General features: G+C 47.1%; 2 protein-coding genes across 2 annotated transcripts in view; one reads left to right on the plus strand and one right to left on the minus strand.

Annotated features, from left to right (window-relative positions):
• The window catches only part of ADAM17 (ADAM metallopeptidase domain 17), a 32902-nt gene extending 31913 nt beyond the window's left edge, over positions 1-989 (plus strand). Inside the window, exon 19 of the mRNA XM_058020062.1 lies at positions 639-989. Coding sequence (XP_057876045.1) covers positions 639-989 — 351 coding nt within the window. The remainder of the gene's footprint in view (positions 1-638) is intronic.
• A 3291-nt stretch (positions 990-4280) lies between these two features.
• IAH1 (isoamyl acetate hydrolyzing esterase 1 (putative)) lies at positions 4281-10170 on the minus strand. The gene is made up of 6 exons (XM_058020063.1): positions 9884-10170; positions 8728-8780; positions 8132-8280; positions 7139-7300; positions 5282-5400; positions 4281-4612 (listed from the first exon to the last, which is right to left on the minus strand). The coding sequence occupies exons 1-6, from the start codon at positions 9962-9964 to the stop codon at positions 4445-4447; spliced, it is 732 nt and encodes a 243-aa protein (XP_057876046.1). The 5' UTR covers positions 9965-10170; the 3' UTR covers positions 4281-4444.
• Between the last annotated feature and the right edge of the window lie 533 nt (positions 10171-10703).

Consider the following 10703-nt stretch of genomic DNA (forward strand, 5'->3'; position numbering starts at 1 on the left):
TTTAATAAACAGATTTTATGTCTTTTGAATCTGTGAGGATGGAGAGTTGGGAAATGGTAGCAGGTAAATATCTCCTTTCCAGTATTAGCATTTGCTGAGGTCCTTGGGGAATTTTTATGCTTAGAGATATCTGGATATTTTCCAAACCATGCTGAAATAGTTGCAGACATCAATGGACTTGAACTTAATCTGGGTTGAGTTATGATGACACTGATCCCTGCAGTGTTTGACCCTATGTTCAGCGCAGTTCTTGTACATGAAACCATGAACTCTCCAAGTTGGAGGACTGGAATAAGCTGTACCTTGGACTGTTTCCCCACACTGAGCTCTGTGCCATGTGGTTTGACCCTGCATTTCCAGTGCTAGGCTTTGCCAAAGCAGTTTGGGGCCACAAGGAAGGGCCGACTCATCAGCTCTTCCCAGTGAGGCTGTCACCTGTGGTGCTTTGCACAGAGGAGGAGGAAGCAGAGACAGAAAAGCGTTTCTGCCTTTAGGGAGTGGCCCAGAGGACACGGCAGCCTTTAGGCCGTTCTCACAGGAGTGCAGCCGCTCCTCAGAACGGAAAAACACTGCAGAAACCCAGCCCCGGGCCGGCTGCCGGTTGCTTTGCCGGTGACACGGCCTCTCGTGTCTTGCAGAACGTGGAGATGCTCAGCAGCCTGGACTCGGCCTCCGTGCGCATCATCAAGCCGTTCCCCGTGGCGCCGGCCGCCAGCCGCCACCAGCCGCTGCAGCCGCTGGCGCCCGCGCCCGCCGCGCCCGCGCCGCCCAAGCCGGAGCACCAGCGCATGGACACCATCCAGGAGGACCCCAGCACCGACTCGCACGTCGACGAGGACGCCTTCGAGAAGGACCCCTTCCCAAACAGCAGCTCCGCCGCCAAATCCTTCGAGGACTTGACAGAGCACCCCGTCATCAGGAGTGAGAAAGCCTCGTCCTTCAAACTGCAGCGCCAGAACCGCGTGGACAGCAAAGAAACAGAGTGCTAGTGTCCTGCTGCCTTCTCAGCGTGTGACTCCGTCTGCAAAACAAGGATCTGAAACCATTTCATTTCTACAAATATAAATATATGTATATATATTTTTGTGAGGGAGTGGGAGAATAAGGAAGCGACCTACTGCAGATGCTGGTCATGTGTATGACCTTCCTTAAACTACATTTATTAGAGCATTATATCTTTTAAAAAGGAAAATCCAAACTAGAACTGGCTTGTTTTTGAAGCTTTTTGGATTTGTTTTTCTACTTCCTTGACCTTTAACATTTCCTTCGACCTGTGGTGCAAAACCAAATGTCCTGATGGATATTGGATTGTGTATATCGGCCTTTTTTTATAATTTAATATTTTGTAGTCTGACAGCACTGATAGACAAAATTAAGGGGCTTTTAAAACCAAAATGAACTCCGCAGTATGTCCCATAATAGAGTAGATAATTTAGCAGTTTAAGGAACATGTAACCAAAAGCCTAAGCAAATGCCTTGAGAACAGAAAGAGTAATGAAACAGGTAAAAATACAGTCTTTCAGGATTCAGTAAAATGCATAATCAGAATAAAGAAACTTAAAATGCCCAGCTTCTGTGTAAATCAAAGGATCACAGAGGCTGTTACACTGTACACAGTGCATGAGAAATGCTCCTCTAGCATGAAACTCTTCTGCCTCAGTGGTGAGACTGTCTTGTCTTGGTGGCTTTTGTTGGGAGCTTCCCTCTCTGCACTGAGGTTTGTGTGCCGCAGGTGTCTGTGTGGAGAAAGAAGCGTAAAGGAAGAAATCATTCATGCAGATGCTGTTTACAGCAGTTTTGGTGCAGAAATGTTTCTCCAAATGTTATTTTAAAACAGGCAGCACCATAGTTGAAATTTTCAAATTACTGAGCTCAGTTTTCTGTGGTCTCTGTGGCCTTTGGATGAATGACAGGAAAAAATCACTCCACTGCAGGGGAGGCATTTGTTTAAAAACAATTGTGAATTTAATAAAGAAATAAACCTTTGTTAAAACTTGCAGGGTAAGTATAAGGAGGAGATTTTGTGAATACAGATAGTCACACAGGTAGTAAAACATGATGTAAAAAGCTGATAATTGGATGGTGTCTTCTGTACACCTGGAGATCTGTCAGGTGAGCTCAGACTGGCACATGAGCATTGTTTTAGCCTAGTAGCAGATGGACTGACACAGCAGAGTCACAGAGCAACTGTCCTGGTAGTACAGCAGCACCTTCATTCTGCAGCTGTTTTCCCCCACAATAATCTGTTGATAAAACTGACAGAGCTTGGCCAAGGGCAGAACCATTTAACTCTTCCAAGCCAGGACTCAGACACAGGGATGTGGGGCTGTGGTGGGCCCATGTTTTTAAATGTGAGGGAAAGGAACAGGACCTGTGCTGCACAGTTGTGTGAGTGCTGCCTCTCCTCCACACCCAAGGATACTTGTTACACTAGTTACTTGAATGTGTGCCTTATGGTATTCCTATCTGACTAGCTGTTATGTTTTATATGCTGGTTTTGAACTTTGTTTGGGGTTGTTTGTTTTTGTTCAGGTTTTCTTTTTTTGATTCAGTGCCAAGTACACATGTGAGGAGTTAATTTAATTCCCAATAAAATAAAAGCTTTTTATATTAAAAAATCAGTTAAACAAGAGTTGTTTCTATGCAGCCCTTTTATAAAAGATCTCCATTCTCTGGTTGTCAAAGCCTGGGTTAAAAGTCTGGCATGCAGCCAGGCAGGAGCTGGGATTTCTGACTGCTCCTTTCTGAGCTCAGACACTGCAGAGGCCAGACCTGGACTATGAGGGTGCAGACCTGCACTGTGAGGGCTGCCTGCTTCCTGGAGCTGGAATGCCATGTGTCCTGCAGATTGTCATCAGTTCAGATGGTGACAGTAAATGCCTGAGGGATGAGGGCGTGCTCAAATGCCTGTCCAGCTACCAAATCTGTGAGCACATGTTCTCAGCACAAAGGTCTTTACATCCCAGGTGAAAACCACTGCGTGGCAGGTGCTTGGGAGCATGGAAACAGATATTTGGAGCAGGCCTTGGAAATCACTGAATCCATCCCCCATCCTGAGCTGTAGTCCAGAAACTGAAAGGAGTACTTGCATGGTTTGTTTGTAACATCTAAGGCAGGAAGAGCCACAGCTTCCCACTAGGAACCCTTTCTGCTGTTCAGCCAGTATTTACTGTAAGCATTTATTACAGAAAGGATAGTCCAATTTAATACTCATAAATATTTATATATCAAACTTCTGCTCTGGCCCCAGGCACATGGAAAATACTTATGGTTCAGTTTATAACACTGTTACATAGTAGCTGACAGGTCTTGGCCGGCTTGTCTTGATTATTTAATGGAGCAAAGGCAGTCTAATGGCACTGACAGTGCAGGACAGCATGAGAGCCTCTCATTACTCTCTCACCCCTCACATATTAAGCACACCTGCTCCATGTCAACTGAACTGTTAATACAGCCCAGAACTATGGAGGGGTTACACCTGCAGTGATACACCATTTGATTTTTATGCACATTAGATGTATCCTCATTTTTGCTGCTATCTGGCTTGCTACTCAATCATTTCCCAAACAATTTTTTTCCATACTTGTTGAATTTCATTTAGGTTGCAGACAATGGGTTTTTTTTGTTTGTAAAGGCAGTATTGTAGTTTGTGTTCTCTTGGCCAAAACCTGCATAGTCTGCAGTATTTACGTATCAGATGAGGTAAAATTATTTTAACAACTCACTTAAAAGGTCATCTTAACTTGATGGCAAATGACATAGGATGCAGCTTTGTCAGAAGAGACACAGACCTCTGGTAGTTTCTCCAAGGTCATATATCAACAGTTTTATACTGCCCAAAAACATGCACTGGTCTGAAACCTGGGCCTATACAGAAGAGCTGGGTATAAAGAAGCTGCTGCTGGTGTGCCAGAGTAAGTTAAATTTTAAAAGCCCTGCTCTAAACTACTCTCTATCAATATCAAAGCCACAGTAAAACTTAGGGAACTGCTGCTCCTGCTGTATTACATCCAAATAAATGAATTTGGACTGACACTAATGGCTCTTGGCAAACTCCACCCTACTGCCTCTTACAAGCTCCTCTGTGTTCAAAGCAAGTAGATGGTATTAATCATAGTGCAGTCCCCAAAGCTCAGCAAGGCCAGGAACTGCTCAGGGCAGCCTCTATCCCTTGGCCACAGAACAGCTGAGACTCATTTTCCTCTGAGTCCTCCAAGGAAAGAGCTATTCATCCCCACAGCTATCCTGGCAACAGCAGCATGAAGAAAAACCACCTCAGGACACAGCCAAGTGGTCTCACCTTTATTCTCCCAGAGCCCAAGAGAAGGGGACAGAGAAGAGCGCTGCTGGGGCCTCCCGGTGCCGCGTTCCCCGAGGACACGGTCTGCAGCACAACGGGCCAGCTCTGCCTGGCGCGGCTGCCCCGCCTCCCCCTGCACGGCTCTCACAGCAGACTGGCCTCGGGGTTCGTGTGGTCCACGTCGCGCCAGTAAGGAAGCAGAGAGGGAAGGGCAGACAGTTTGTTTTCCAGGCGTGACCAAAGCTGGGCTGCTACAAAGCTGTTGCCTTTCGCTGATAAATGAAGGCCATCAGACAAATAGGAAGAGAAATCCTACAAGAGAGGTTAAAACCAGGTGTTAGTGGACTTGCTAGCTGCAAAGTGCCTTTAGTAATTCTTCAAAGCCAGCTGGTAAACTGGTTTTATTTTTCACTGTTTTTGTTAAAATGTTAAGAGAATGTTCTGATGGCCAAAATTGCTGCTATTTATCAGTAAAAGATCATAGGATTAAGTGATGCAATCAAAAGTCAACTGCATCAGGGAGAGCAGAGAAAATGTTCAGGGTCCAAACTAGAATTATCTGCTCACAGGGAAAGTCTGCAGTCTCCCAGGGATGAGTTTGGGTATTTGGTCAGAAGCATCAACAACACCCTTGTGCAGCCAGATCTGACCTTGAAATTAGCCCAACACTGCACAGTGGGTTGGACAAGAAACCTCCAGAGGCCCCTTCCAACCTATTCCATGGCTCAAGTTCAAGGAAAAGGCTATTTAGATATGATGTACTCGGGATACGTGCTAACCAAGCACCATGGCCAGGTTACACACAGCTTTATTTCTCATTGCCAACTGTGAAGCACTCTGGATTATTTCCTTCCTTCCTAAAGTGTAATTTGGATGTATTGTGCAGCATTTCAGTGATCATGCAGCACCACCGGTTCCTCTGTGCTGAGTGATGCCTTTCACAACTCGGGACAGTTTCAGGTGTTTCTGATTCCACCGCACCTGGTTCTTCTGCATCAGGCTCCAGAGGTCGAGCACGTCCGTGCCGCACTCCTTGGCCACCCGGACGCAGGCCTGGGCGTACTGCCCCGTGGTGGCATTGCAGCGGTTCAGCTTGTCACCTGCCAGGCACAAACAGGGACAACAGGCAGCACCCGCCACCCATGAGCACAATCTCAGTCTGCTGTGGCACACAGCACCTGCACCAGGTGTCAAACCAGCAGCCACTACCAATCACAAACTAAATCCACAGCAATGTAAGTGGCTGGAAGCTACAGCTTGTGCGGTCTTTGTCAGGGCACCCTTTGGCTCTGAGTCACTTGAAAATGTCTCTTGAAGAAATGCATCAGGCTTGAGAGAGAAGCAACAGCAACAAGCAGACAGTATAATTCTGCTGCTCACAGCTCTCACCTTCTGGCAAGCTTCAGGTAAAAGCAGTGCTTAGATTTAAACTCTTCATCCACCTGCTAAGGCAGGTAAAACAGAGTTAAGTAAATGGAAATGTATTTACAAGTTGCCTTCTGCTTTTTGTCTGACTCCACATGCAGCTGCTCCTTGCAGCAGCCCTCTTGCTACTTTTCACACCTGGATGAATGCTCCTGTGAACATCATCATCCTCCTGCTTCCCATCTCTCCTTTGCTCTGATATCTGACAAAACCAGAAACAGGCAGAAAACTTCTTGATTCTGGAGGGCAGATGGTCTGATATTGCTGCTTACTGTGCCCACAACACTTCATTTGTGGTGCATGGTCTGAGATCAGCCTGTCTTTTGTTCCATCCCTAGACAGAACTCTCTTTTAGACACAAGCTGGCAGATTCAATGCTGTAAATTCAAGTTTCCTCCATCCCTACCCCATAAAAAGGACAGTTTTAAGAGGAAAATGGGTTAACATTACAAGTGCCCCTTGACAGCTGGGAGCCAGATAAGCAGCATTTGAGGTGTGCTCACATGACATCACATCAAAGCCTCCTAATGCAAAATCATACAATAATGTTGTCTAATTTAATGCAGTTTAAACTTAGGGTCATCTTCAAAGTTTTGCTACTTTGATTGAAAACATGAGTCAGGATATGCAACACCACTTAAATCACAGAAAACTGTGCCACAAACAGTGCCAGCTCAGTATATCTATGTATTTGTACCTGACATAACTCAGAAGTTTTCTATAAATGTGCAAGAACTGGACAAGGTGTCCCAACAGAAAAAAACAGATGCTCTCAGGAAGTAAAATCTGTCACTGCTGGAGTCAATGAGATTGTGGCAATTTCCAGCTCAGTAACATGAATAAGTGGTGCTATTATGTCTCTAATTTTAGAATTAGCTTAAATAACATAATGGGAAATAATTTAACTACCTCCTTCTTCTTTTTCAGGCACTTTTATTAGCATACTTAGAATATGATATTCTCTGGTATTGTTTTTTTTAACTTTAAAATAAACCTGGCTGGAATATTACTGCTTATCCAAACAGATGTGAAATCTGCTGTACCAAATAAAAACTTTTCTAAGGCCCACAATGCCAACATTTCTTCCATTATTCTGGAAGCTGCTGGGACACAATGGAATCTGCCTAGGACATGCTGACAAACCCCATATTCTTAGAGGGCAGCCATTTCTGTCAGTTCTATGCATTAACACATCAATCAACACTTTGGAAAAGATGTTTTTAATTACTTGGTAGTTACTCCATGAGCTTATCCAGAAGTTGTTTAGTGAAACAGCAGCTCTTTTCCAACAAATCATAAACACGACTGCAATCTGGCACACACATGAAGGAAACCACCTGACAACCTGGGATCTGTCACTCACACTCCACTGGTAAAATGCAGGAATTCCACCCATCCCCATCACTCCTTTACCTTTGGCAAGACATGCCTTTTCCCAAGCTGATTCCTGAAGAGGTGGGGGTGTTATCAAAATGATCTTGTCTGCAGTAATGTCTACTGACTTCAGGTACTGCACCATGCCCTTCAGGTTGGCGGCGTACTCCTCCAGGGGAACGTGCTGCTTGGGGTTCAGCTCTGCCAGGGGTGAGCACAGGCATCAGTGGGGCTGAGCTCCCTGCAGGCTCCTGCACAGCATTACAGCACTTGCACACAGCATGGCCATGGACACTCACACCCAGGATGCAGTTCCCCCCAGTCACGGATTCGGGAGCTGCGGTAGGAAAATTCTGCTCCTCGATACCCAAAGCAGACAAACCAAGAGTTTAAACACAGCATTTCCAACAGGCAAATAATGCACAGGGAAAAAAAAAACCCAACAGCTGGGGTTTTTTAAGATGCTTTTTTCACAACTTTGTATCTTAGTATCAGAAAATATAATCACCTCAAACCTTGCCTGAACCAAAACCCACGATTTCCAATATTCTTGGGTGCAGAGAAAATTCTGGAAAGTCCCATGGACATACAGTCAGTCCTTCAGGCACTGATGGTATCATTTTGATTAGACTCTGCATCCTGCTATGCTCATCTGAAAGAGAATCCAAATGCTCCCTTCCCTCCTTTCCTCAGCCCATCTGCTGAGAACTCATCAGTCTCCTTTAAAGACAGAAGAAACAACGGGATGCCCAACTCCAATTTTAGGCAACTAAGTCTTGAGCACCCTGAAATTTATTTTACTAGTATTAAAACTTGGTGACAGGGAGAGAAATGGAAGGCACTGAATGGCTTAAATACAAATGAAATGACACAAAACAAACCTCTGTACAAATGGAGACAGAGTAATCAGTTGCTAGAGAAGTAGCAGGAAAAGCCTATTCTGAAATGTTCTGCCTATTCTGCTAAACTGTAAAACTGTTTTAAGAGAACGGGTCACAGGAAAAAAAAAAGACAGAAAGCAAGCTACTCTACCTTTCAAAGCACTGTCATTAGCTCCAAAGAAAATAGTAACTGCAGCAATACTGTCAGCACCAGTACTTTCAGTGATCAGTCTTGGAAGAATCAACTTAGCCCATCTGGTGTTGTACCCTGAGATCCCACGGTTCACAACATCACATTTTCTGAAACAAAGACACAAATCAAAAAGAACATCTCTTCTCTGCCCACCAAAACAAAACTTTGGAAGGTTTGACCCATTCTGTCAGGCCATCTGCCTCCATCCCTTTCAGGAAAAACGAGATGTCATGTGAGTTTTCAATGGGATCATGCTTTGAAAGTGCACACACAGGCTGCACATGTACTGTTTACCTGTTACACCATGGAACCAGGACAACAATCTTGACAATCACTAAGGGATTTTTAATTTCCACTCAAGCTTTGAGTGGAAACACCCAATGAATATTTCCACCAGTTCTAGGCATGCTGCCCAGAAGGTAGCTCCACTTCACTAAATAAGTAAATGTCAATAAATAAACATGTATTAAGTATTAAGCACTGTTGGTTTTCATTTAGAAAAGCTCCATGACTTTCTGCAAGCTAGAACTTACTTCTGAAATGTAAGCTCTTACCTGACCAGTCTCTCAGCAAGGTATGCCCCCCAGCCATTTTCCTGGAAGGAGAACTGAAAACAAGGAAAATGTTAGATCCTCACTGGAAGAACTTGTTCTCCAGAGCTTAGCCCCAGCACTGGCACCTTCCCACCTGGAAAGCTTTTGTGCCTGGCCTCTGGCACTGCTGCTGGTGCATCTCCTCCCTGCCTGCCCTGTCCCTCTGAGGTCAAACACTCCTGGTTTTACCCAGGCACATCGCTGGCCTCTGAGGCCACACAGGGCTGGTGTCTCTGGAGGGATGGACCCTGTGGTCCCTTCAAAAACTGACTGCTGTTGGACTGTAGCTTCATCTTGGCCAGTGAGGGTTTGCTGTGTTTGGAATATTTTTCTACTTCATTTCTAAGAGCCTTTCATTCTGAAGAGCATCTCTCAAAAATCCTCCCTCTTCATAGAGTTCAGTTTAACACCTACCTCTTCCAGAAAGAGAAAAACTAATTCCTTCTCCTTATTCCCACTGCTGCACCATCCTCTCTGCTACAATTATGCAGCGAGTCGGCTTAGACACCCATCTCCCATTAAAGATAAACCTGGTCTCAGGTTAGTTTTTCATCAGAGCAGCTCCGTGACATACCACACAACCCATGCCGCAGAAGGCAGGGACCCAAAATCAATGCCAAAAAGCTGCTGCTGCCTCAGAGATGTTCACCAGGGGCAGTCACCTCAGTGAGGAGCTGTGTCCGGCCTGGGCGAGCCAGACACGGGGAGCAGGGAGCCAGACACGGGGAGCAGGCAGGGCTGCCCCAGGAGCCGGGAGGGCAGGTACAGGTCCCTGCAGGCGGCACGGGCAGCACGCTGGGCCCCCCGCATGGAAAATGCCCCGGCACCGCAGCATCCCAGCTACCCCTTCACCTTCGCGCCTCTAGAATTTCTGTGAGGCGGCCCCGAATCCCACACTCGACATCAGGCCGAAGGCCCCGGCGCAGCCTCACGGCGGGTCCGGGGCTGTGACCGGGGCCGAGCGCGCTCCCGGCTGGGCAGCCGGACCGTCCCTATCCCGCCGCTGGGCACCGCAGCTCAGACCAACGCCGGCAGGCTGCTGGGCCGCCGGCCCCGGTGCGGGGAGCCGGGCTGGCCTGGGAGCTCCACACGGTAACTGCGGGGGGGCGGGCATTACCTCAGTGATGGAGTCTCCGAAGAGCAGGACGCGGGGCCAGCGCAGGAGCCGCCCGCGGGCGCCCGCCTCTGCCAGCGCCATGGCCGCGGCCGGACATCCGCCGGGAGCGGCGGCCTCGCCGCTTCCTCTGCAGCGGGGAACGGGGCGGACCGGTGGAAGGCCGCGGTTACAAACCGGGTTCAGGTTCCAGCCCCACTCAATCTTTTACAGCCTCTTTAAAAGGCCCAGCGGCGCGGGGGCGCAGGGAGGGCGCGCCCGGGGCAGCCGCGGCCCCACCCCTCACACAGCCCTCACACAGCCCCGTGCTGGCTGCAAGCGCTCCCGACAGAACGCGCGCAGCTTCATGCTCTTTATCTGCTTCAAGAGAGACTTCCTTCTTAGCAAAATGCCAGTACCTCATTTAAAAGGCTTCATGCTGTTTAGCCTGCTAATGACACAGTTTGAGAAGTAAAGTGTCGTTAATTTTGCTAATCGTCTAACATTACTACTACAATGAAGATCATCGTTTGACAACAACTGCAGCTGCCTCAGAGCATCAACCATGCTGTATTTGGAATTCTGCTGTGTCCTGCAGTGACTGATACTCCGTGTCCCTTCTCCCAGGCCGGGGTGGTCACTGACTTGGGGCACCAAGGCTGTGACAGATCATAAGTGCTCCCTTCTCTTGCAGGTGGTGGAGTTTTAAAGCTCCAACTAATCCCACCATGCAAACATGGATTCCATTTTCAGTTGTGTTCAAGACTCTTCTGAGTTCAAGTAGATCCAAGCATGCAGACAATCACTGCCTCAACAGGAACAAAACTATGTATGCAAACTCAAT

This window comes from Melospiza georgiana, chromosome 3 (genome assembly GCF_028018845.1).
Source record: "Melospiza georgiana isolate bMelGeo1 chromosome 3, bMelGeo1.pri, whole genome shotgun sequence".
Lineage (NCBI taxonomy): Eukaryota > Metazoa > Chordata > Aves > Passeriformes > Passerellidae > Melospiza > Melospiza georgiana.

Bases quoted from the DNA above. Each gene is read 5' to 3' on its own strand.
- IAH1 (XM_058020063.1), bottom strand. From the start codon at position 9,964: ATGGCGCTGGCAGAGGCGGGCGCCCGCGGGCGGCTCCTGCGCTGGCCC. The intron at 8,281-8,727 runs GTAAGAGCTTAC...TCTTTGTTTCAG, and splicing joins CTTGCTGAGAGACTGGTCAG to AAAATGTGATGTTGTGAACC. The intron at 5,401-7,138 runs GTAAAGGAGTGA...TGTGCCTGGCAG, and splicing joins AAAGGCATGTCTTGCCAAAG to GTGACAAGCTGAACCGCTGC.